The sequence below is a fragment of the Leptonotus elevatus genome, chromosome 13 (assembly GCF_054856555.1).
Source record: "Leptonotus elevatus isolate MCC_2025b chromosome 13, RoL_Lele_1.0, whole genome shotgun sequence".
Taxonomy (NCBI): Eukaryota; Metazoa; Chordata; class Actinopteri; order Syngnathiformes; family Syngnathidae; genus Leptonotus; species Leptonotus elevatus.
In genome coordinates, this window is record NC_141251.1 from 5,280,192 (window position 1) to 5,303,707 (window position 23,516).

At 40.7% G+C, this 23,516-nt stretch overlaps 1 protein-coding gene across 6 annotated transcripts; it reads left to right on the plus strand.

Annotated features, from left to right (window-relative positions):
• Positions 1-1,060: 1,060 nt before the first annotated feature.
• On the plus strand, positions 1,061-23,495 carry slka (STE20-like kinase a). 6 transcript variants are annotated; one of them, XM_086093259.1, is made up of 20 exons: positions 1,061-1,649; positions 5,729-5,893; positions 8,110-8,158; positions 8,582-8,731; positions 9,725-9,797; positions 10,476-10,670; positions 11,141-11,222; positions 11,368-11,499; positions 11,566-12,600; positions 12,964-13,094; positions 13,360-13,483; positions 15,053-15,232; positions 16,176-16,268; positions 17,860-17,931; positions 19,436-19,565; positions 19,654-19,778; positions 20,580-20,774; positions 21,051-21,176; positions 21,305-21,418; positions 22,423-23,495. In XM_086093259.1, the coding sequence occupies exons 1-20, from the start codon at positions 1,500-1,502 to the stop codon at positions 22,567-22,569; spliced, it is 3,468 nt and encodes a 1,155-aa protein (XP_085949385.1). In that variant the 5' UTR covers positions 1,061-1,499; the 3' UTR covers positions 22,570-23,495. The 6 variants fall into 6 exon arrangements, with proteins under 6 accessions (XP_085949385.1, XP_085949386.1, XP_085949387.1 ...); XM_086093260.1 differs by having other exon boundaries at positions 11,368-11,496; XM_086093261.1 differs by lacking the exon at positions 17,860-17,931.
• Positions 23,496-23,516: the final 21 nt, after the last annotated feature.

The window sequence follows — 23,516 nt, forward strand, 5'->3', positions numbered from 1 at the left end:
TGAAATCACAAGGTACAAAAAATAAAAATCACTCAGTTTAATGACTTTATTGACAACAACTACAAAACTACAGTACATGCAAATAGTTTTCAAAGATAAATAGAAATTACGCTACGGAATGGTGGACAATTTGGTAGGTTGTCGCATGGGGGCGCCACAGCACAATAAAGCACATTTTAGGGAACACATTTTTAATGAAACAAAAAATGCATTTAGTTGGGAAATAATAAAATATAATTAGCCAAATAAACCATTTTACTTATTTATATTATCATTTATTAAACGTGTTTTATTAAATATATTATTTATTAATATTATTATTTGTATTTACCTATTGAGTGATTGATTTCGTTATTTTTGTTGTACCTGCCTTTCGTGTAGAACTGACTTTTACTCAATGTGCAGCGCTTTGTGTGCAGCAATGGTTGTTTCAAAGTGCTATATAAATAAAATTGAGTTGAGTTGACAATTTGTGTAAAGTTGAATCAATAGGCAAGGCCCTAAAATTATTATTATTTACACTTTTAAAACAACTGAAAAACAGTTAAATTGATTAATTTGTGAATACTAGTGATAATATGAAGCTAAAATTTATGGGTTAATTCATAAAGGTCCCTCTGAGGAAAACCACAACTACAGTATGGCCCATACCAAAAATAAATTTGACATCCTTGCCTAGATTACTGGCTGCATATAGAAAGGTCACTCAAAACAGTTTTGGTATTACATGGTGGCTTTCGTTTCATATGGTTCTAACCACAGTTTTTTATGTACCCAGAAAAAAAACTTTCTTCCTTTTTGGTGCTAAAGTCGAACGCGTGTTGAGTGTGCGTCTACCGGGTATTACTAGTAAGGGGGGCTACACAGGAAACTCATACGGCTAATCAGCATTAAATTAACAAATGTTAGCCAACTGTACAACGGAAACGTTTAAAAAATAAAATAATCGTTCTCGGGAGACGTAGTTTAGCTTGAGCAACACAAGCAAAACATACAGAAGAAAAACGGCTGAGCTTTTATTTTGAATGCTCTTGACGGAAATGCAAATTGAAACGTACGCTAACTTTACGCTAGCTCCCCAAGTTGAGTGTGCGGTCAGCTAGCTGAAGAAGAAGAGGAGGGCGCGGGGCGTCTCGCCTCGCCTTCGTGTGCCATTTCCGCGGTGACGTTCAATGAAGGCGCGTCGACACTTTCATGAGTATGCTCGTCACCGGCGTGGTGCTCTCCTTCAAGCCGTTTCACACAAACAGCACCAAAGCCGAGGGGAGCCTTCGCGCAACGGCCAACTCCTCCTCCTCCTCCGCCTCCGTTACCTTCGCCTCGGGCTTCTCCTTCTCCCCATGACCGAGACGACTCGAGATGCCCGGGAATGGAAGTTGGATTTGACAGCACCGCCGCAGCTTAAATGACATTCGCCCGCTTTATAGCTTCTCCAGTTCCGCCACACCAGCGGAAATCATCAATAACATCGTAGTAACAACCCCTGCCCTCTTGCAAAAATGTCCTTTTTCAATTTTCGCAAGATCTTCAAGCTCGGGCCCGACAGGAAGAAGAAGCACTACGAGCACGTCCACCGAGACGTCAACCCCGAGGAGATTTGGGACATCATCGGGGAACTCGGCGATGGAGCCTTCGGGAAAGTCTACAAGGTATTTGTACGCACACATTTTCAACACGTTGTTAGGTAACCGTCCTCCACGGAGACTCCATTGCGGTTCTGTTCTGACACACGCTGGTCAAGTGAGAACACGTGAAAATGACAGCAGCCATGATGACACACAAGCTGTGTAGCTCCCAAAAAATGTACTCAAGTAAGGCTGAGGTCACTCATGAATCGTATGACTCAAGTAAAAGTAATTTGTCGTCTTCCAAATAACTACTAGAGTACAAGCAAGTACATTTTAAGTAAAAAAAAGTACTCAAGTACTGAGGTCTGATAAGTAGCTTCTGACAAGAACATCAAATAGACATTAAGTCATGATAAATTCAGGTGAATTAAGTTATTAGAAATATATAAGAAAAAAAAAAGTCTCACCAGGCAGAGATTACTGCAATGTGTTTTTGGAGTTCTTATAGGCTGAAATGTTTACATTTTTCGGCAGGCAAAGATGACACTAGCACATGTCCTAGCTGGGTTTTGTTTCAAGCCAAAGCAAGAGCAATATTGTTTTGACATCAACTGGTAGCATCTTTGTGCCAAGGAAACTATTTAGAGTGACTCAAAAGCTTCATTCAGACAATAGTCTTTTGACTCGTTCTACAAGTTTTCCCTTCTCCAATTAGACATTGTGATGCATTATGGGTGTAACGAAAAAATAATTTGGATGGGAAAATTGGTTTCAAAAGATGGGAATGCTTTAAATTGAACAGAACTAACTGTTCTGCTTTAAAATATATCGAGATATGCATCAAATCTTCTTTTTTTTTATGGGAAAGTTATATCTGCGAAGGAAATGCATTGAAAACATTTACAGTACTGACAAGTTAATTTGTATACGTGTAAAATCACAACAAAAACACATTGCATCATACATTCCGGGTGTAGTTGTGGCATTAAAGCTACACCCTGGAAAGCTCACCAGTCGAATGCAAGGCACATATAAAGAAGAGACACACATTCACACGCACGTTCAGCTATCAAATATTGTTAGAATTGATTATGCCATCGATTAGTCGAATAGTCATAATTTATTACAAAACAACAGAATGTTAGGTGCAAGTATTGTTGTTGCCCTCATGAGGTCGTCATCCTCACGTTACACATTTTTTACATTTGTGACTTTGAGTGTGTGTGGATTTGAGAAGTTAGGGCCTGGCCTGGTGAGTGATGTGGGTGTCAGCAAATGAGCGTATAGAGTGACTTGTCAAATGAGCCGGTTTGTGTGTGGAGCGAGTCATTGGCTGTCAGTTGTGGTTATAACAGCTCATTACATGTTTATATTGTAACCGTTTGTTCAGTAAAGTGAAAGTACAATGGCAGCTGAGCAACCTTGGCCACTCGTTTTGAATTAGCTAACATCCTCGTTCGTGTTGGCGACCACTATATCATCAGCGAGAAGGCAACTTTTCATTCATCTCTTATTATTTATTGCATTATTGTAGTCTGATCTGGACGACTTTCTCCCTTGTGCCCCTCTCGGCGCCAGCGCATGAGTTCCTTCCTGGAACTCTCTTGATTAAATAATACTGCTAATTGTCCAGAAATGTCCATTTGCCAGTTTGCAGTTCCTTATTAGCTGAGTAAGTTGCCGCGATGAAAGCCAGGAGTCTGTCCTGGGCTTTATACAAACTGAAGTTGATAGATCTGCACCTGAAGACAGTTGGGACAGAATATCGATGCTGTGATGCATCGCAAGGATAAGAATCGCAGCGTAAGATCCAATAATAGTAGTATCAAAATGTAATCATTAATATATCGAAAAACTCTTTTAACAACATTACAATTGTTTTGACTGTTTTCTACATTATCCAACCGGCATTTTCACCTCACGTAGAGCATGTATCGAGCATGAAGGGCATTGAATTGGTATGCATTACACGCCATGGACAGCTCATGTCATTCACATCGGTGCGATTCACATTGCGTGAAATATGAGAGACAAAAATTGACCCTGACGTCAGGCCGTGCGGATGGAAAGAAACGGGGCGTGTGTCAGGTTAGCGCTATGTAAACATAGGATCACTTGTTCCAATCCTAACAGTCCCTCCCTCCCTCCCTCTTTTTCCCTTTTACTCTGTGATGTTGGGTCTGAGTTCAGCGGGCCTTAAAACAAGTGCCCCTGCTACTGTTTTTCTAATTGCTGAGACATTTTCCCATCAACGTACAAAATCTCAGCCCAAATGTGACGCCTGGCTAAAGTGACGGGGAAAAAAACAGGACGATGGGAGGGAAAACCAGCGTGAGGAAGTGAGCCAACTTGTGTGAGAGTGGGTCAGATGATAAGCTTTGCTGACAATAGTTTGACGTGTTATTAACTCTGCGGGTCGTTCCTGCAGCAGCATTTGTCCCGCCCATTGTTGGGTTTACACTGCGTGGTTCAAATGACGCAATTCAGATTTTTTTGTACTCAAGTGGCACAATTCGGATGTGGGTCAATGCAGCATAAATAGAACCAAAGTCATGGAATCGGATATCTTTAGATCAGAGTAAGGCTTCATCCGAATGTGGGTAAAAATCCAATATGGATGGGATAATTGCCAATGCGAGCGCAGGACAGATCTGCGATATAAACACAAACTTGGCATCATCTAAAACTAAACTACAGCTAACGCACAGAGCATTAAATTTGATGTAAATATTGTCGGCTTAATTACGTAATTGTTACTTAAAGTCATTTTTCAGATAGGAGAGGACAGAACGCAGCCGACTCCCGGCCAATCGAATGTGCCACCAGTTAGACCTGCTGTTTGCTAGTCTAAAATCTGGTCTACTTTGTGTCACCAAATTGGGCGCGGCAGCTCTCTTCGACGGAACACCCAGCAAGGCGCAGCGCGGTCTGCCAAATTCACAAACACGCTAAACTAGACTTTCCCCATCATGAAATTGAAATGTGGCCGTTTTTACGCCAAGCGCAACGGGCACCTGTCTTGTTTGTTGAATTTGTCCTTTTAGTTTTTTGTCTTGGTTTCCGAAAACATTAAGAATGACTTCATAGTACGCTGCTTTTAGGATAACAACACGGTATGCTGCATCAGAGGCATGTAACAAAAAATGGGGATCAAAAATGGAGTTTACCTTTATTAAAATCAATCAAGTGGAAGAGTTAGCTGCGGCTTACTCAATGTTATTTAACATGGTTTACTTTTGTGTTGTTACTGCCCAGTTATTTATTGGTATTTCTGCTCATGTGTATTGTTTGATGTGTTCCGTCAGTGTAAATAAACACAGCCTTATCAGATACAGTACGTGGCGTGCCTCTTGAAACGTGCCTGGAAATGAACCAGATCAGATAAAGATAAAGCATTAAATCTGATTTGGGCACTTGGACCTGCAGTGTAAAATCCATTCACTGCCATTGACGGCTATAGACGTAAAAACAATATTTTAACTATTTTTATTAGTTTAAATTTTTTTCCACTTTTATTAATTTCTTTTTTTAATCTTTTCTCCTTTTTTTTAAAAAGAAGAAGAAAATATTATTAAAAATTAGGGGCGTTAGCCAATTACAATTTTTTATTGTAATGAATCGCATGACTTCTGTAGTTATTTTTATTTATTTAAAAAATATATATATATTAAAAAAACAAAAGAAAATATTATTAAAAATTAGGGACGTCAAGCAATTAATATTTGTAATCGTAATTAATCGCATGACTTCACTAGTTAACTCATGATTAATCACATATTTTATATCTGTTCTAAATGTACAATAAAACAAAATTTCTAGGTTTTCATACTCTTGTTAACAAAAGTGGGAAATAAACTAATAGAAATAGTTCTAAATAATTTTTGCCGTCAATGGCAGTGAATGAGTTAAGAAGTCTTTATGAAATCTCTTAATGGAGATGTCATCCTGCTGGGAGATTGCATGCAGCCTCATGCAATCTTTAATGCATAAGTCATATTTATTGCTGTTATACAAACTAGCTTGATGTGGATTATTGTTGAGGATGTTCCGTCACAATAACCACTGTGTAGCCTAGCTAGAAATAATTGAAAATAAGTTGTTTTGTGACACTTAGTGTAAAACTACTAACTAATCTGACAATACTGGATTGTTGCCTCCAGGCTCAGAATAAGCAGAACGGGACCCTCGCCGCCGCCAAAGTCATCGACACGAAGACAGAAGATGAACTGGAGGACTACATGGTGGAAATTGACATCCTGGCCTCCTGCGACCACCATCACATCGTCCAACTGCTGGACGCGTTCTATTTCGATGGGAAACTCTGGGTGGGTAACGTGTTGCTGTGTTGATTTGTACCCGAGAAAACGCAGGAAGTAGAGACATGCCATTTCGGCCTCTCTTCCGCCTAGCAGTCTAAAGTGCACCTTTTTCCACTTTCACCTACTTTTGGCAGTGAAAAATACTCCTGCGCTATAGTACCACTATATTGTAACAATAAACGCCTGCAGAGGAAGAAAAGGAAATCTGCGGCCACAAAAAAAAAGTGAGAGCAGTATAAAAAACATGCCTGCCTTTGCTTTCCTGCACAGATAATTCTTTTTCCACAAAATGGGAGGGGGAGGTGCCGTTGCTGATCGCGTCTTTTTAAACCTTTAATGGAAACGCTAATCAGCGCAGCGCAGTTTGAATCAGCCTATGGAAAAGCTTTATTATATCTGGTAGCCATCTTTATGAGCACTTAAATACCATCTGTTTAAATGGCAACGGTCAAGTAATGTATTATCACACTTTCACCAACATGTTGATTATGATCTATGATCTAACAGTTATTACGGTATACTAAAAACTATACTAATGGAAACATCACCATTAGTAGTTAGTTTTGTTTGTAAAAAAAAAAAGAAAACGGTTAACTGAGCACATTTGTCTTTTTCTTTGGCTTTGTGTGAAAAGAAAATGACATTATTGAAAACAAGTTTTGCTTTGTTCAATGCGATTGAGTGCGATTTCTATCCACTGAGCTCCTTTCTTTTTTATGGAAAATAATGTGAAAATGGTTCTGTTTCCGTTTTTTTGTGGTTATTAAACCTGCTAGTTGCTTAAAAAAAATTAAAAATAATAAGATACAGCTACTAGAGGAGTCAAAAGTGGGGATGCACTTTTAACTACGGATGCTGAAAGAAAAATCTTAAGAAATAATTTGTTCTGATAAACTCAGATTAATTGATAATTTATTGATCACTTAAATCTAATCAGGAATGTTAAAATATTCATGAAAATATTGCTAGTCCAGGCTTTTTACGTTGATTATAGTTTGACAGAACTGGTTTGCGTTAGTTCCCATTTTTGTTAGACTTTGTACACAGTGTGCACTTTACTAAGCTTTGTTGCAGTGAGTGCTGAGTAGACGGCGTCCCTGTGCTGTTTTAGTCCAACCTCATTAAATCTCACGCTGTCCGGGACAGGCCGAGAGGCCCCTCGGCAATTACGTCGTGGCACTTGGTGTCATGTGACCCGTCTCCGGAGCACGTGACGCATCCCACCGCTGAGATAATGGAGCGGTCTCAGGCGCCGGAGAAAGTGCCCGTAAATAATTCAGCGCTACACTGCATGTTGTCCCGACGGGCTTCGTCTTTAACCAGCGTGATGAATGTGTAACCACACGCGTGTGTTGTTGTAGAAGTTATTATTACGCAATATGTTTGGCGGGGAAATGCTGAGTTGGCGTTCATACAGGATGAAATTTGTGACGGTTAGGTTATACATTTAACCCATGTTAACACCTGTAAGTTTCAAAAGGAAGTAAGTTCCATGCAAAAACTCTTTATCGTGTTGAATGAGAACAAACACCTGGTTGTCTCTTTGTGTGCATCCCTGAATAGAGAACAGTGTTTGGTAGTAGCTTGTATTGATTTTTATCTATCACCTAATACCATGCAAGCCTTTCATAATGGACCGGCGAGAGCACGAAAGTCGAACTGGCTGTTGGGTGCATTTCATCATGTGCATCCTGTGAAATTTTAGTAGCATTCGTAGTAGATAATGTTCAGAGAAAGCAAGCTTTACGTTTCGTTTCGTCAATGAAATCCTCTATGCATCTGACGTTTTTAATAAAAAAAATAAAAAAAAAGATGAAGTCAGCAGCACGTACGTCCGGCCTCTTGCCCAAAGTCAGCTGCGATCCAGCTCACCCTCAACAAAAATGATAAGTGCTATTGGAATTGATGGACAGAAGATGAGGAATTCAACCAAATGTATGATGAAATATGTCAGATGTGAGGCATTGCATCGGTATGTTTCCATGCAACGTTCAGAAGAACAGAGCTGCATTGAAATAATTCAGTGTCAGCGATGATGTAACGACTCTTCTAAAACGTCCGTTGATAATTCCCTCCAATTGATTGGCTCCTTGGAACAAAGTCTAATGGATGATGTCTTTCTTTTGAAAGGTCATTCTGTCCATCACATAATAAAGACCTCATTTTAGAACGGCATCCTTTTAAATGTGTCCCACAAGACGTTTTATTGTTCTCCTGTGCAGATCCTGATTGAGTTCTGTGCGGGTGGTGCAGTGGACGCCATCATGCTGGGTAAGTCCCTCATTCATAAAGTTCAGTTCAACTCTTTCTAGTCCGTCCAGAATGCAGTGTGGTTTTTTCCCCCCTCTCTCTGGTTAAAGAGGCCATTTCATGCCAGCGTGTACTTAATTATTGTAGCTCCGGTTTCAAGGAGTGGTGCTAATGTCAATAGTTTGACCCTTTTATTTTGAAGCTTGAATAAAAGCATCTCTACTCTGAATGAGCTTTGTTTTAAATAAAACGTGTAGCCACTCAGACTCCGCTTGAACACTAAACTCTTCCTCTCCTAAAAGCAAGTTTTGTTCCCCCGTTGCTGCGGGTTACCATCACAGCTGATGTTTGCTTACTTAGCGGCCAAACTGCACACGTTGTGACATAACAACGCAATGTGGAAGAAAAAGTAACTCACCAACAATCGTCCACGTTCTTTCGCAGAACTGGAGAGGCCCCTGACCGAGCCTCAGATCCGTGTGGTGTGTAAGCAGACCCTGGAGGCTTTGGTCTACCTGCACGAGAACAAGATCATCCACAGAGACTTGAAGGCTGGCAACATTCTCCTTTCCCTGGACGGAGAAGTGAAACTTGGTAATTTGAAATGTATTTATGAAACCCCAAAATATATGTATACTGTCAGTGGTTGGGATAAACGTGTCAACACAAATTTATAAACAACATTAGAAATGTTACTTTGCATTGGGTGTGCGTGTGTCACAAATGGGAAGGATTATTCATCCTGGAAAGGATGGCGGCCTTTCCCGCAAAGCTCACGTCTTAAGATGCTCAGCAGAATACAGCGCAGAACAAAAGCAGATTAATTGTTGTCTTTTCCGCCTTGTGTCCTGGGTGGCCACTTAGAAGCCTCCTACTGAGCCCCTTAAAGGCTTAAGGGGATAATTAGTTAAATCAATTTTGGGTCTCCCGTCAGCGCCGCGGCACCCAGCTGAGCCGTGTGATTTTGACAAGCGCACGCCGCAGAGCGCCGCGTTTACACAAGCGACTGACTCACTCATGCAGTGCGTTATTTTTCCTCAAAGATAATTTTTGGGTTGTGCCGCACAGAGGGATATTTACATTCAAAAGGTGGCAATAATTAGGGGTTGCATGACTTGAGATATTTTGAAGTCGACACTAATGTGATGAAAGTCGAGTCGGCGTCGACTACTCGCTGATGTTATTGATGGAGTGGAGTAGTAAAGTCGACTAGTTTGCACAACTACACGATGTCAGATCGGTTGCATAATATTGCAAATGTATTCGTGTTTTTCCTGTTCTTCCTTCATGAGTCACGCTGTGCCAAACGGTGGAGTCTGGCGAGCAATAATTATCAAGCAGCTTCAAGAGACTTAATGATATACGTCTGCTTCCTCGCAATGTTGGCATAGCACGTGTGAGGCGAGAAAAACTATCGCGTCAAGTGACTACTAAAAGCTTTGCGCATCCCTTCTTGATCATTAACCGCAGCTGTGTTTAGGATTTTAAAAAGTGCCACTTGAGTCACTGATAAACGCAACGCTTTGCCATTGCGTCTTGGCTGAGCGAACAGAGAGAAGATTTATGTATACTCTTCCTCTTTTTCAGCGGATTTTGGGGTTTCGGCTAAAAACACAAAGACGTTACAGAGAAGAGATTCTTTCATCGGAACGCCGTACTGGTGAGTCACTCGGCCTGTATACAAAAGGGTATTCAACCCGTTCTTTATTATCATTGTTGAAGCAGCTTGACAGCGTGCTATCGCTAAAGTTGTTGGAAAATAAAGGATAAAGGGAAAACACGTGAGTGTTGGATGACCTCAGATTTAAATACAGGCTGGCGTTAAATTCCCAGACACATGCCAAGTCCTTACTAAAAGAATTTCCCTCGAAGGCTTAGAAAACTATTAAATACATCTTCCAGTCCGAATGGTGCTTGCCTTACACAAATAGATTCCTCCCTCAAATAGATGCCTCCATCTTCCTGTCAGAAATATACAAGTGGTAGTAGCTATAGTCCTCTCATTTTAGAGACGCTAGCGTTCACACACAAGCTGTAGAGGTAAATGCTAACTATTGCTAACCAAAACAGCAGCTCCAAAGCATGTAAATAGTCTTAGATGTATTTAAGTGTGGCTTTCTATTGCATGCTGAAAATGAGAATTCAAAACGATATATCTGCCATGTACATCTTTAACGCCAGATGTGATCACACCACACTGTTGCGTCCATATTATGCTCCCTAATCTTTTTTATTTGGTTTAAAGTAAACTACATTTTCACCCATTAATATAGCATTAATACGTTTTAATATTGAATACAGTAATTTTAATTGTCAACCTACTCATTCGTCACTGTAGGATGGCGCCAGAAGTGGTGATGTGCGAGACGTCCAAGGACCGCCCGTACGACTACAAGGCGGACATCTGGTCCCTCGGGGTGACCCTGATTGAGCTGGCGCAGATCGAGCCGCCTAATCATGAGATGAATCCCATGAGAGTGCTGCTGAAAATAGCCAAGGCTGAGCCGCCCACCCTCATGCAACCCTCCCGCTGGTGAGATGACGTGCTTTCTATTTTTCAGCATTTTGTTTTAATTTTTGGAGAATTTTTTTTCTGTTTTGTGGATTTTTTTTTCTGTGTTTTGGAATTATTTTAGTTTTTTCTGTTTTTTGGAATATTTTTTTGGGCTACTCTGAATATTCTTTTAGGATGAATCGTTCAGAAAAAAGGGGGAGAAAATACTCAGAAAAAACAAAAATATTTAAAGAAAAATACAACAAAACTCAAAAAAGAAACTAAAATAATTACTCAAAAAGCAAATGTAAAAATAAATGACTTTTTCAAGTGAATGCAATACGCTTCCACAAGTTCACATACAACAAATGAGTGTTTTCAAAATATTCAACAAAATGTCATTTTGCCAAACTAGTCCGTTAGCTTAATGCTAACATAATATAGAATGTTATAGATTGGCTAACAGAAATGAGCATTGGTGTTTTTATGCCCTCCAAACTGTATTGCAGGTCGCCAGAATTCAACGACTTCCTCCGCAGAGCACTTGATAAAAATGTGGACAACCGGTGGGGCCCATTGCAGCTTCTGCAGGTGGGCCGCCATGATCCGTTCACTGTTTAGAGCATGTCGTTATCCTTGCACTTCAATTTAGCCGATACTGATGAGCGGATCCACTCACAAGTCAGCTAAACGGCTTTATAATTACATTTCTTGGTCTCTCCTTCCATCCTGGCAGCATCCATTTGTCGCCAGTGTCATAGACAGCAAACCTCTGCGAGAGCTCATCGCAGAAGCGAAGGCTGAAGTCACAGAGGAGATCGAGGACAGCAAAGAAGAGGAAGAGGAGGAAGAGGCCGATACGCCCGTGGTACTAACTACCAGTTTACATGGCTTGTGTCAGTGATAAATTTTAACATTTTGTGTTTTGGTTCAGGCCGCTCCCGGGCACAAGCGAGCACCGTCCGACGTGAGTATGGCGAGCTCCGAGGAAGACAAAGTTCCGTCTACTCCATCCGCATTGGAGTCCGTCACAGAAAAGAAGGAGGCTGAGCCGGCTGAAGACGGCTCCAGTGATAAGCTCTCCGATGAAGGTCTTGGAACAAGCGAGCCCGACAAGACGGAAGAGGAGAAACTCAACGAGGTGCCCGAGACCGGTAATGAAGACACGGCCCGCGGGCTGATGGAGGAGCCCGTCTCACCGGAGCCTACGGAGCCCAAGGACCAAGCTGATGAGATTCCTGCTGAGCTGACTGCTTCGGAGGAGCACATTATAGATAAAGTGCAGACAGCGGAAGAAACGCAGACGCGGGAAGAAAAAATAAATGATTCACCACAAGTAGTAGAACTTGAAAAAGAGCTTGAGGAGGTGACCAAAAAAGATGAGTCAGATCAGCAGATTATCGAATGTGTAGAATCAGACGAGACACCTGAGGATGCACGTGCCAAACCAGAGTCTGTATCAGAGATAGAGGTGAAACAAGTGAGCAAGCCAGACGACATGCTTCAGCATGACCTGGCCGACATGGCCAATGGCACTGATCTCATTATTGAAGGCGGAGGTGACATCGCAGCACATATCGTGGGAGACGCAGGCACAAATTTGAGTAAGGGTGAGTCTATTGTAAAAAATCCTGAGGAGAACATTTCTGAGTTGCCTGATCAGGACGCAGAGACCATAGATGAGATCATACCTTCAAATGGAATGTGCGATGACTCTATCAACACATCTGCGGGACTCCCGGCCAAGGATGACGACAAAGCGACGCTGGCAGAAGAGAGCATTACCCATAGTGAAACCAACTCGGGGGCAAAGACGGATCAGGGAAGTCCTGCCGTGAGCCGGCAAGATGTGGAGAAGGACTCGGACTCCGGAAGCAGCTCGGCCGCCGACAACAGCAGCATGGACCTCAATCTGTCCATCTCCAGCTTCTTATCCAAAAGCAAAGATGGAGGCTCAGTGTCTGTGCAGGTAGGTTCAGCTTTCCTTTTTTTTTTTTTTACAACACTTATCAAATATCAGCGCTTAATAATTATCCATCCATCCATTTTCTATACTGTTTATCCTTGTCAGAATCAGGGAGAAGCTGGTGACTATTCCAGCTGTCTTAGGGCAACAGAAGAACAGATCAGAAGTCAATTACAACACTCACGCTCACCTATTGTCAATTTAGTCTTCATAGCCTAAATGAGAAAATGAATGCCAAGCACAGGGAGAACAAAAATCACAGAAATCATAGAAAGCCCCGAGCAGAGATTCATACTCGCAACCTCCCCTTGCTGTGAGGCAGCACCGGGCTGCTACGTAACAACATAAACTTGGTTTACTTCGTAGGACGCAAAACACCAGAAGAAGACGCTAAAAAAGACGCGCAAGTTCTTGGTGGACGGCGTGGAGGTCAGCGTGACGACGTCAAAGATCGTGACTGACAACGATGCCAAGAACGAGGAAATGAGGTTCCTGAGGTGCGTGCCTGCCTCTAATCACCGCCGCTATTCTGACGGTCCTAAATTAGGAACGTGACCTATTTAGCATGCATGCTTAGAAATAGTTCACGCAATCTATATGGGTTTTATGCAACTTTTTTGGGGAGGGACTACATGCATGACAGTGAATGAATGAAATGTACCGTAGATTAGCTTTCTGTTGTTGGTAGAGATAGAAAACTAGTTTTAGCGAGTTGACTTTGCAGCCCCCTGACGACATCGCCGCATGCTGTGGTTTCCTCAGGCGGCAGGAGCTGCGAGAACTGCGCCTGCTGCAGAAGGAGGAGCAGAGAGCTCAGCAGGAGCTCAGCAACAAGCTGCAGCAGCAGAGAGAGCAGATATTGCGCCGTTTTGAACAGGAAACGACAGTGAGTCACTTCCACCACAACTGTTTTTTGTTTTTTTTCTTCAGCGCAGCCAACCTCTGCCCAAGTAAGACATTTTGTTTCGTAGTTTAGATCAATCTAATGGAGAGGCTAGTTTTGGCACAACAGGCTTTTAGGTCTATATAGTAAAAACCTTAAAGGATATTGGAAAACTTCCTGTTTATATTTGCAATAAAAAAAAAATCCATAGCAATAGTGGTCAAACTCGGCATCGGAAAATTATGTTAATTAACATTCTTTACTGTCATACAAGTGTAAAAAATAAGTTCACCAAATATTGAAAACATTATTTACCGCAAATGTTGCAAAGAATAATATACCTCCCATAAATGTGCCTCACCTGCAGAGTACATTTGATTGTATTATTTTCAAGTCAGTGTTGCGTCAGGGCAAAGACCACTTCCGGAACTGCACTTGTGACAAGGTTGCAATAAGTTCCATTTCCTGTTCTGTGGCTATCGTCGTTTCTCTTTGCCATCAATGGAAGATACCGCAAAAGAAAAAGCCGAGAAAAAATATGCACAATATTTACGTTCTATAAATATCTTTTATCTTTTATTTTAAGCATGTAACAAAGTTTTTTTATGGAGCTGAATGGATTTATCACATTTCAATTGATTTGTTATATCATTGAGCGAAATCCTCTTAAGTCCAAAATATTTTCTTCCTTGGTAACAAAAAAAAATTGAGAAGCACTGGGTTAGATATGAGTTAGCCAGTTTTGTTAAAATGGATAGCTCTAATGTTTTGGTGCCGCAGGAAGCAGTGAGCCACAAGGTAAGGAAGGGCACGTAGATTAATTTCTGCCTACGACACCGCTAAGTCAGCTAACTGTCTAATTAAACTCATTCAAACCCAAAAATGTGTAAATAGGTTTTTTAATACTTTGTCCTTCAATCCCAAAAATGTAGTTATACGTTTTTTTATGGGGAGTTTATGCTAGAGCATACAGAAGGCTGTGATGCAGCTGACATGAAGAGGTGGCTCAAAGTTTTTTTACAAAAAAACGGCCAGCAGGTGGCAGCAGAGTATAAGAGATCAGCCAGGGCCATGTTGCAACAAGCTCTTTTTCCCAGTGTTCCCACCAAGGATGTGAATATCGATGAAACTTAGCTATATCCTAATGCTAATTTCTGCAAAACAAAAACAACGAAAGAAGAAACTCTAATCTTTCTTTTGGTTGGTCCTATAGTTTTTATAGCAATAGAACACAATATTATATGGGCCTTGCGAAATCAGTCAAAACCCAGTAAAACAGCCGGGAGCGAAGGGGGTTGCTTCAGTGAAAATGGCTGGGAGTGAATGAGTTAATTGCATCCCTCATGGCTCTAAGATCTTTGAATTGGAATTTGGTTAAGGTGATGCAACCATAGTCGCAAAGTTAAATGTATTAAATAATCGATTGAATGTGACGTTGGGATGGTATGTTGGTGCGCAGCGGTAAAATATAGCAACATATACAGTATAGTATATTTGACTTGGTCACAGAATGAATAGTCAAAGTACCATGTAGTACGTCTTACTTGGTCATCGTCTTGCGCATGTGCTCAGGCGAAGAAGCGTCAGTACGACCAGGAAGTTGAGGGCCTGGAGAAGAAGCAGAAGCAGACCATCGAGCGCCTGGAGCAGGATCACACCAGCCGGCTGCGGGATGAAGCCAAACGCATTAAAGGGGATCAGGACAAAGAGCTGTCCAAGTTCCAGAACATGCTGAAGAACAAGAAGAAGGAGGTACGTGTGCTAACTCACCGCCGGTGGTGGTCGCACGTGGCAAATGCGAGACTTGGAATGGTGCATGCATGCATGGGGGCTTCTTATCTTGGCTACGGGAGTGCTGCGCCATGACGACAACATATTGGTGTCTTGCTCTTAGCCGCTGCCATGTTTTTGTATCCATTATTCATCCGCCTCCAGTTGCAAGTTCAATCCGGGTAGCGCTAAAGCATCAGGGCGCTTTGTGAGGCGTGCGGGTCATCTTCACCCTCTTCTTCATCATCTTTATCAGCGCTCTCTTGTCTTTCCGCTGTTCTATTATGCTGTGTTAGCCGCTTGGCATTGTGCTTTGCGTTGCCATGGTGATCATGCTATTTGCCGTGTCCTTATTGCGGTTGTTTGCTTCTGCTTGCAGCAGCAATATAATGTAGACTATCATGCCTTACAAACAGTGTTGACTTTGTATTTTTTGTTTTTGTCATCTTGAACTGTACTATATTGACCTAACCATGTGTTTGGAATGAGTGTGTGAGGTGGCGTTGGTCATTGGATGGGTGATTTTTGTGACACTTTTTTCTCTCTGGTGGTGGCGGGATCGCTTGGAAAATGAAGCAGCCGACATGGGCTCATCTTGAATCCATTCTTTTAATATTCAATCGGCGTTGTGAGCTTCTGTCTGATGATTCCAGCTTAGTCGCTTGGCTTTTTTGTTTGATTTTAGAAGATGCAAAAAAAACACTTCTGGCTGACTCAGACAATTGCAAAGTATCCAACTCATGACTAATTAATCTGCAACATTCCGTAACCAGTCGAGGTGGGTGAGGTGAAATGCGGTGGCGGGATGCGCTCTAATAAATCCTCTCTGCATGTCTTTTTAATCGCGACCTTCTTCGATTTTTTTTTCCCGTCTTATTTTCTTCAAATCAACAAGCAGTCTCTGCACCAATACAATACTTTCTAGGCCAAACAGGAAGTTGGGCAGTCACCTAAACACATGCGAAAACAGCTCATGAGGCGCTTAAAGGAGGACCTAACGTTTCTTAAGACCGCTGAGGTAAAACACAAACTTGTACTGACGTCTTCTCTCCTCAACACCTTTCATGTTTCTACTCCTGACTTCTTCTCGACTCACTCCAACTTCACTGTCGGAATTCTGTTTCTTGCATTTAAGTGACTTGATTAGGCAAGAGACCCTTAGTTAAGGTCAGTTATTTAGTTCATGATGTCAGTACTATATCAAGAAACAGGAAGATGGTGTAATGCAGTGGCCCCGCAAATTAAAATGTTCAATATTTAAATTTAAACATTTTAAATAGTTGAACAAATGGGAATAACCCTCTAATAAGTGTTTTCCACGAAAAGCTCATGTTGGCTCTCCGAAAAAAAGAAAAGTAAAAATAAGATCAAATACAATACTCACCCTTTGGAGGCACTCAAGTCAACTTTATGCATCACACAACAAGTTAAACAAGAAGTGAATTGCTATTTACTGTAACATTTTTTTAAAGGTCAAATTTGTATTCACCCTTAACTTTAACCAGGACAAAATATCATTGCACTTGTCCTCTTTGCCATTACTGGGACTTTAACAAAAGACAACAACAAAACACTCACAAAAATGCCACTTATGTCGTTGATCCTTAAAGAGGAAGTCAAGTCAAAAATCGTCAAATCTTCTTTACAATAATATATTCTGCTGCTTCTCGGAGTAATATTTCTTTTTGTGGAATATGATGTAAAAAGCAAAATCCGCCCGTTATCCATCTTATGTCATGTAGGACGTGAGTGATTGAGTGATGGCGGACCCAAACGCAGGAGAATAAGGCAGTGAAACGGGAATCAAGTACAATGCGTGGTACTTTAATGAAACATAGGGAAAAAAGGTGAGCAGACGACCATGACTTGATGGGACGTGACTGGACTGGTCGCCATGACTGGACAGGACGTGACTAGACTGGTCGACATGACTGGAACGAGCGTGACGTGACCTGATTTGACTTGCTGCAGAGTGGCTATGACTTGGATGTGGCTGTGACGGAGACGACTTGGCTGTGACGAAGACGTCTTGGCTGTGACGAAGACGACTTGGCTGTGACGAATACTTGACACACGAACTTTCACACATCGTAGACAATGCAAAATGGCCGCCCATGGCCGCCCCTGGAGATTTTGGCCCTAATTTGTTGTAATTATAAAATGTAGAAGACCTCGCAGTTTAATAATCCAGTATTGATGGCCGTTGAGACTCAATGGAAGCGACTGATTCCCTTTTAGAAGCGAAAGCACAATCCACAACGGATGACGAAATAACCCTCAGTCGACTGGAAGCATGCACTTTGTTAACAAAACTGCTCTTTTTTTTTTTTTTTTGCAAGCTGGATGCAAATCTTGAGAGCTTCTGTAAAAGCATGACAAACCAAGCAGCGCATCAATAAATAATACGGACTAACTAACATTGATTCGCAACTGTGCTGCGCGCCGCTAATTCAACGCTATTCCCAAAGTGAGATGAGGCTAGCCCGTTGTACCAAGAGTGTGTGTGTGTGTGTTTGTTTCTGTGCGTGTGTGTGTTGGTGTGTGCGCGTGTGAGATGGTCATCCTGTCCCTGACGAGGGCGAGTGTGCGCTGTGTGCTCTCCTCCGCAGGCGGTCGCCCAGGTTATGATACAGTCTTTTCAGTTGTCCTCATGCGCACTCTTCAATGCTCAGATGCAGGATGTAAGTCCCTCCCCCTTACCCCCCCCCCACCCCCACCCCCACCCACACTCCTCCACAACTTTCTCTCTTTCTTACCAGCCCATACTTAGATGTGTGTAAAGTGACAGCGCAGTCAAGTAACGTGTAAGCATGGGCTCGCTCTGGCGTGTTTGGAGTGACGTCATCGCTGTGTTTTTGTGCAGTGGTTCCTTGCTCTCGTCCACCAGTCTGTCTCGTATTTACATTCGGGCCATATGACAGATGGCCAAGCGGGGCCGCTTATATCCATGTTTGTCCACGGCATGATGACTGACAGAATTTGAATGTTGCATTTTCGGTACAGTGGTTTAATGCTGAGGTTTTCAAATTGGGGTTAATGAGACGTATTGGCCTCTGTCGTGATTTCAATATCAGTCGAAATGTAAAATCACGATTATTATTTTTTTTTTTCTATAATTGCGCAGTCCTTCCTCTAACGTAGTACAACTGCCAATTGAGTACAAAATGACGTAGTATAGCCACTATTTGAGGAAATAAGGTTGCTTTTAGAACAGCATTCTTGGCAATTGATTATTTTTCATGTGACTTATGAATCACATTTTTAGAATTCTTAACATGCCTGAAAAGAAGGGCTGGTTAATAAAATAATCGATATCAAATCAATTTTCCTTTTCCAGCCCAATATCAATTCATAAAACCATGCATCGATTATTTAAATATCTTTTTTTTCACCATAAATTCTTAATTTTCTGATGAAAAAAGAGACGAATCTTTCTTTTGGTAGATTCCATGTTTTTATAGCAATATAACACAACATTCTGTTTTGTTTGCAAGCAAAATGAGTCAAAATCCAGTAAAACAGCCGGGAGCGAAAGGGGTTGCTTCAGTGGAAATGGCTGGGAGTGAATGAGTTAATTGTTGTAGGTTGTTTATATGCAATGAGGTTAATGTTACCTGTAATTTTTTAACTATATTACATTGTCACTGCTGTAATGTAAAAAAAAAAAAGCAATATTGTGCTTTTTTTCCCCCAAATATGAGCTCTTTTTTTTTTGTTGATAGAACAATATGGAATTTTAGACAAAATGGACGCCAGTTTAACACAGTTCTGATTAAAAATATGACATAAAATAACTTTTTTTCCATCCTTGCATGCATGGTTTTCATGTTGAAGTGTTACCTTTGCCAGTGTAAAGTGTTTCCTAGGAACAAACTTTAATAATAATAGCGAAATGATGCGAGTGCAAGCAAATGACGTGCAGCGTGGTTGTCGATGTGGTCTTACATGACGTGAACGTTCCTCCTCCATCGTGGCTCATGCGTGCCCTTTTGAGTGTCTCCTCTCGATGATGTCGCATCTCCCGCCCCGCACTGTGGATAGAATCCGATTACATCATTCACCTGACAGCAAATGCGTCTTTTTCTCTTTCAACTCTCACCTGTCCGTCCTCGGTTCCACTTTTTTTTTTCTCTCTCTCTCTCTCTCTCTCTCTCTCACCTTCGCTCCCATTTTGTGGCCCCTCAGGAGCAGGAGTTCCTCCAGAAGCAGCAGCAAGAGCTGGACGGGGAGCTGAAGAAGATCATCCAGCAGCATAAAGTGGAGATCGCCACCATGGAGAGGGATTGCCTCAACCACAAGCAGCAGCTGATGAGAGGTGGCTTCTTACTCCACCTGTAAGCAGGGTTTTCCCAGATAGGCCGCAAAAAAAATGTGTGTGTGTGTGTGTGTGTGTGTGTGCGTAGCGCGGGAGGCAGCCATGTGGGAGCTGGAGGAGCGCCAACTGCAGGAGAAGCACCAGCAGCTCAAGCAGCAGCTCAAGGACCAGTACTTCCTACAACGGCACCAGCTGCTCAAGAGGCACGAGAAGGTAAGCACAGCAGTTATTATTACTTTGGTTTAGTTTTATTATATTATAGTATAAATAAAAAGAAATAAAAAATATATCTTATATTTATGTTATATAATTATTATTTGTTATAGTTTAGTTTTATTATTAGTTATTACTGAATGAGTTAGCCAAAATAAATAAATACAATATAATATAGATTATATTAATATTATATTTATTTGGTATAGTTTAGTTTTATTAGTTACTGAATGAGTTAACAAAAAAAATGTAATGTAGAATACATTATCATATTTATTTATTTGTTATAATTTAGTTTTATTATTAGTTATTACTGAATGAGTTGACAAATAAAAATAAATAAAATATAATATAGATTATATTAATATTATATATTTATTTATTGTTCTAGTGTGTATATTATTTATTACTGAATGAGTTAACAAATAAAAATAAATAAATAAAATATAGATTATATTTATGTATATTTATTTATTATTTGTTATAGTTAAAAAAATTTATTAGTTATTACTGAATAAGTTAACAAATAAATATAGATTATATTAATATATTTATTATTTGTTATAGTTCCGTTTTATTATTATTACTAAATGCGTTAACAAATAAAAAATAAATAAATAAAATATAGATTATATTAGTATATTTGTATTTGTTTATTTGTTATAGTTTAGTTTTATTATTCATTATTACTGAATGAGTTAACAAAAAATAAATAAAAAATTATATTTCCAACCCTTTGTTCAAAAACTTTATTTCAAATGGACGGTGCAGAAAATGCCCAAAATGTTTTTCTTACTGTAGGAGATGGAACAAATGCATCGCTACAACCAGCGTCTGGTGGAGGAGATGAAGAACAAGCAGAACCAGGAGCGGGTGCGCCTGCCCAAGATCCAGCGCAGCGACGGCAAGACTCGCATGGCCATGTTCAAGAAGAGCCTCCGTATCGCCGCCTCGGCCGTCATCACGCCCGAACAGGAGAGAGAACGCATTAAGCGGGTACATCACTTACTGCAGCTTAGTTGCAACAGTCTTCTTTGCGTTTCATCATCCATTATATATAATTGCATGTAGTCTACTGCCCCCTGGTGGCCACCAGAAAGAGCACCATACATTTAAGCAAAAAAACAGCACAAAAACGGTTTAATTTTTTTTATACTACATTTGTATTATATATGCAAGTTGTGTTTTTTTTTTTTTTTTTACTCACCACATATGAAGTACACTATAAAATGGCAAACTGGTCACTGGTCATCTATCTTGTCTGCTGTCCAGTTTGCTTTTCAAGAAGAGAAGCGGCAGAAGAACGAGCGACTCCACCAGCACCAGAAGCACGAGAACCAGATGAGAGATCTTCAGCTGCAATGTGACTCCAATATCAGAGAGCTGCAACAGCTGCAGGTGAGGAGTGTAGTGGTTCACCTAGCGGACATCCCGTTCAAAATCAACCTGCGGTCAACTTTCAGTGCCGGTAAAACGGGCGACATGTTCGCCACCGATTCTCAACGTGACCTCTATTTTGTTCCCAGAATGAGAAATGTCACCTCCTGATCGAGCACGAGACCCAAAAGTTGAAGGAGCTGGATGAGGAGCACAGTCAGGAGATCAAGGAGTGGAGAGAGAACCTGAGGCCCAGGAAGAAGGTTTGTTGCTCGTCGTTATTGCCGGCATATACGATCCAGACACTTGGGAAGCTAAATCGAGAGCAGAGAAAAACATTTTCACGGTTATGCTTCATGCATTTAATCTTATTAAAACACACTTTGCATCTAAGCACCGAAATATTCAACGAACGAAAATACAATAGCTTAATGCTAACATGTGGAGGGAAACGCCACAGGCAGGCTAATGAGAATTAGCATAAATGTTACACTTTGAACCACACTAGAATGAAACATATATTTAAACATCAAAATGTTCAACCAACTGTATTATTATATTAGCATTCAAGCTAATAAAACCATTTTATATTTAAACAAGCAGTCTTTTTTTCTTTTCTTTTTTTGACTTATGTAGTCCGCTAGCTTAACTCATTGACTCCCAGCCATTTTCACTGCAGCGATCGCCTTCGCTCCCGGCTGTTTTTGACTGATTTTGCAAGGTCCACAGAATATTCTGTTTGCTATAAAAACATGAAACCTGCCTCTCTTCTTTCATCAGGAAAAAACATTTCTATCTGTTTCTGTTTTGCAGCAGTTAGCATTAAAATATAGCTAAGTTTCATCATTATTCACATATCTGTTTAAAACTGTGGGGAAAACAGCTTTATGCAACATAGCCCTGGTAGATCTCTTATACTCAGCTGCCACCTGCTGGCCATTTGTGTAATAACTACCACTTCTTCAACCGTTCCTTTGCGGTTTGAGAGGCCTTTTTCTGTATGCTCGAGCATAAATAAAATAAAATAAAACGTATAAATGCGTCTTTGGGACACTTAAAACATTTACAATAGAACGTATTTATACGTTTTGGGGAGCAAATGAGTTCATGCTAATATAATGTGAAACACTATAGATGGGCTAACAGAAATGAGCATTGATACTGTGATCATTTTTAACAGCACAACTATAAATTGGAACTTGCCTGTATTATTGTTGTTCTTTTTCAATGTCCTGACGCTCGTCTTGCCCTGTGCTGCCCCCTGCAGGCACTAGAGGAGGAGTTCACGCGGAAGCTCCAGGAACAGGAAGTCTTCTTCAAGATGAGCGGCGAGTCGGAATGCCTTAACCCCACCACCCAGAGCCGCGTGTCCAAGTTTTACCCCATCCCGCACGTGCACAGCTCCGGAACGTAGCCGCCGAAAAACTGCGACGATGTTGCGCTTAGATGGGAGAATAATATTTTTGATTTTTTTTTTTTTTTCAAAGCATGTTATAATTTGAAAAGGTCGTACAGGTTGTATATGAGTGCCTCCTAATTTGTTTTTTAGTTGCATTTTTGCTTATTACAGCCGCTCGCCCCCTCCCACCAATGAATGTCTTTCTCAATATCACTGAACAAATGATTTCATTTAGTGGTTGCACCCTGCAATGATTTTCCTCCATTCATTTCGACACGTGGGGGGATGACTACTTCCTGGAGCCCCGCTATAGAGTGGATGCCGTCAAATGCATATCGAAGGAATGTAAACTTGCTGTCAATTTTGCACTGTTTTTTTTTTGTTGTTGCCACATTAGCTGAAAGAATATGCAGTACAAATCATTGGGATTTTATAACATGATTTATTATTTTATGACCACTCTGTTGTCTAGTCATGTGTTTTTGCTTTACACTGATGCTGTAATTCAGGGGTGGGAAAATAAAAATAAATAAAAAAGGCCCTCAAATAATAAACCCACACTGCTCATAATATAAGATAATCATAATTAAGCTTATTTTTTCATAAATGTATCAAAGCCCTCGGAGGACTCGATCATTTTTTGTTGAATGAAAATGCTGTAATAACAATCATCTGCAAAACGGCCTAAACTTGATTAATTTACACCGCACTGCTCGACTTCCCATGCTAGTAACAAATGCTGGATTTTTATTTGGGTTGTTTTACACCAAACATAGATATTGATATATTTTTTAAGAATTTTAACGCGCTGCATTTTAATTGTAATGTCTTTCTCCACCTCAATGAAAAAAAAGTATATATGCAGTTCTATTGTCAGATCAAATGTATTGCAAATGTCAGGACATATTTGTTGTAAATAAATAAAAAATATTCATGTTTTATTTGTGTGTGTTTGTGTTTTT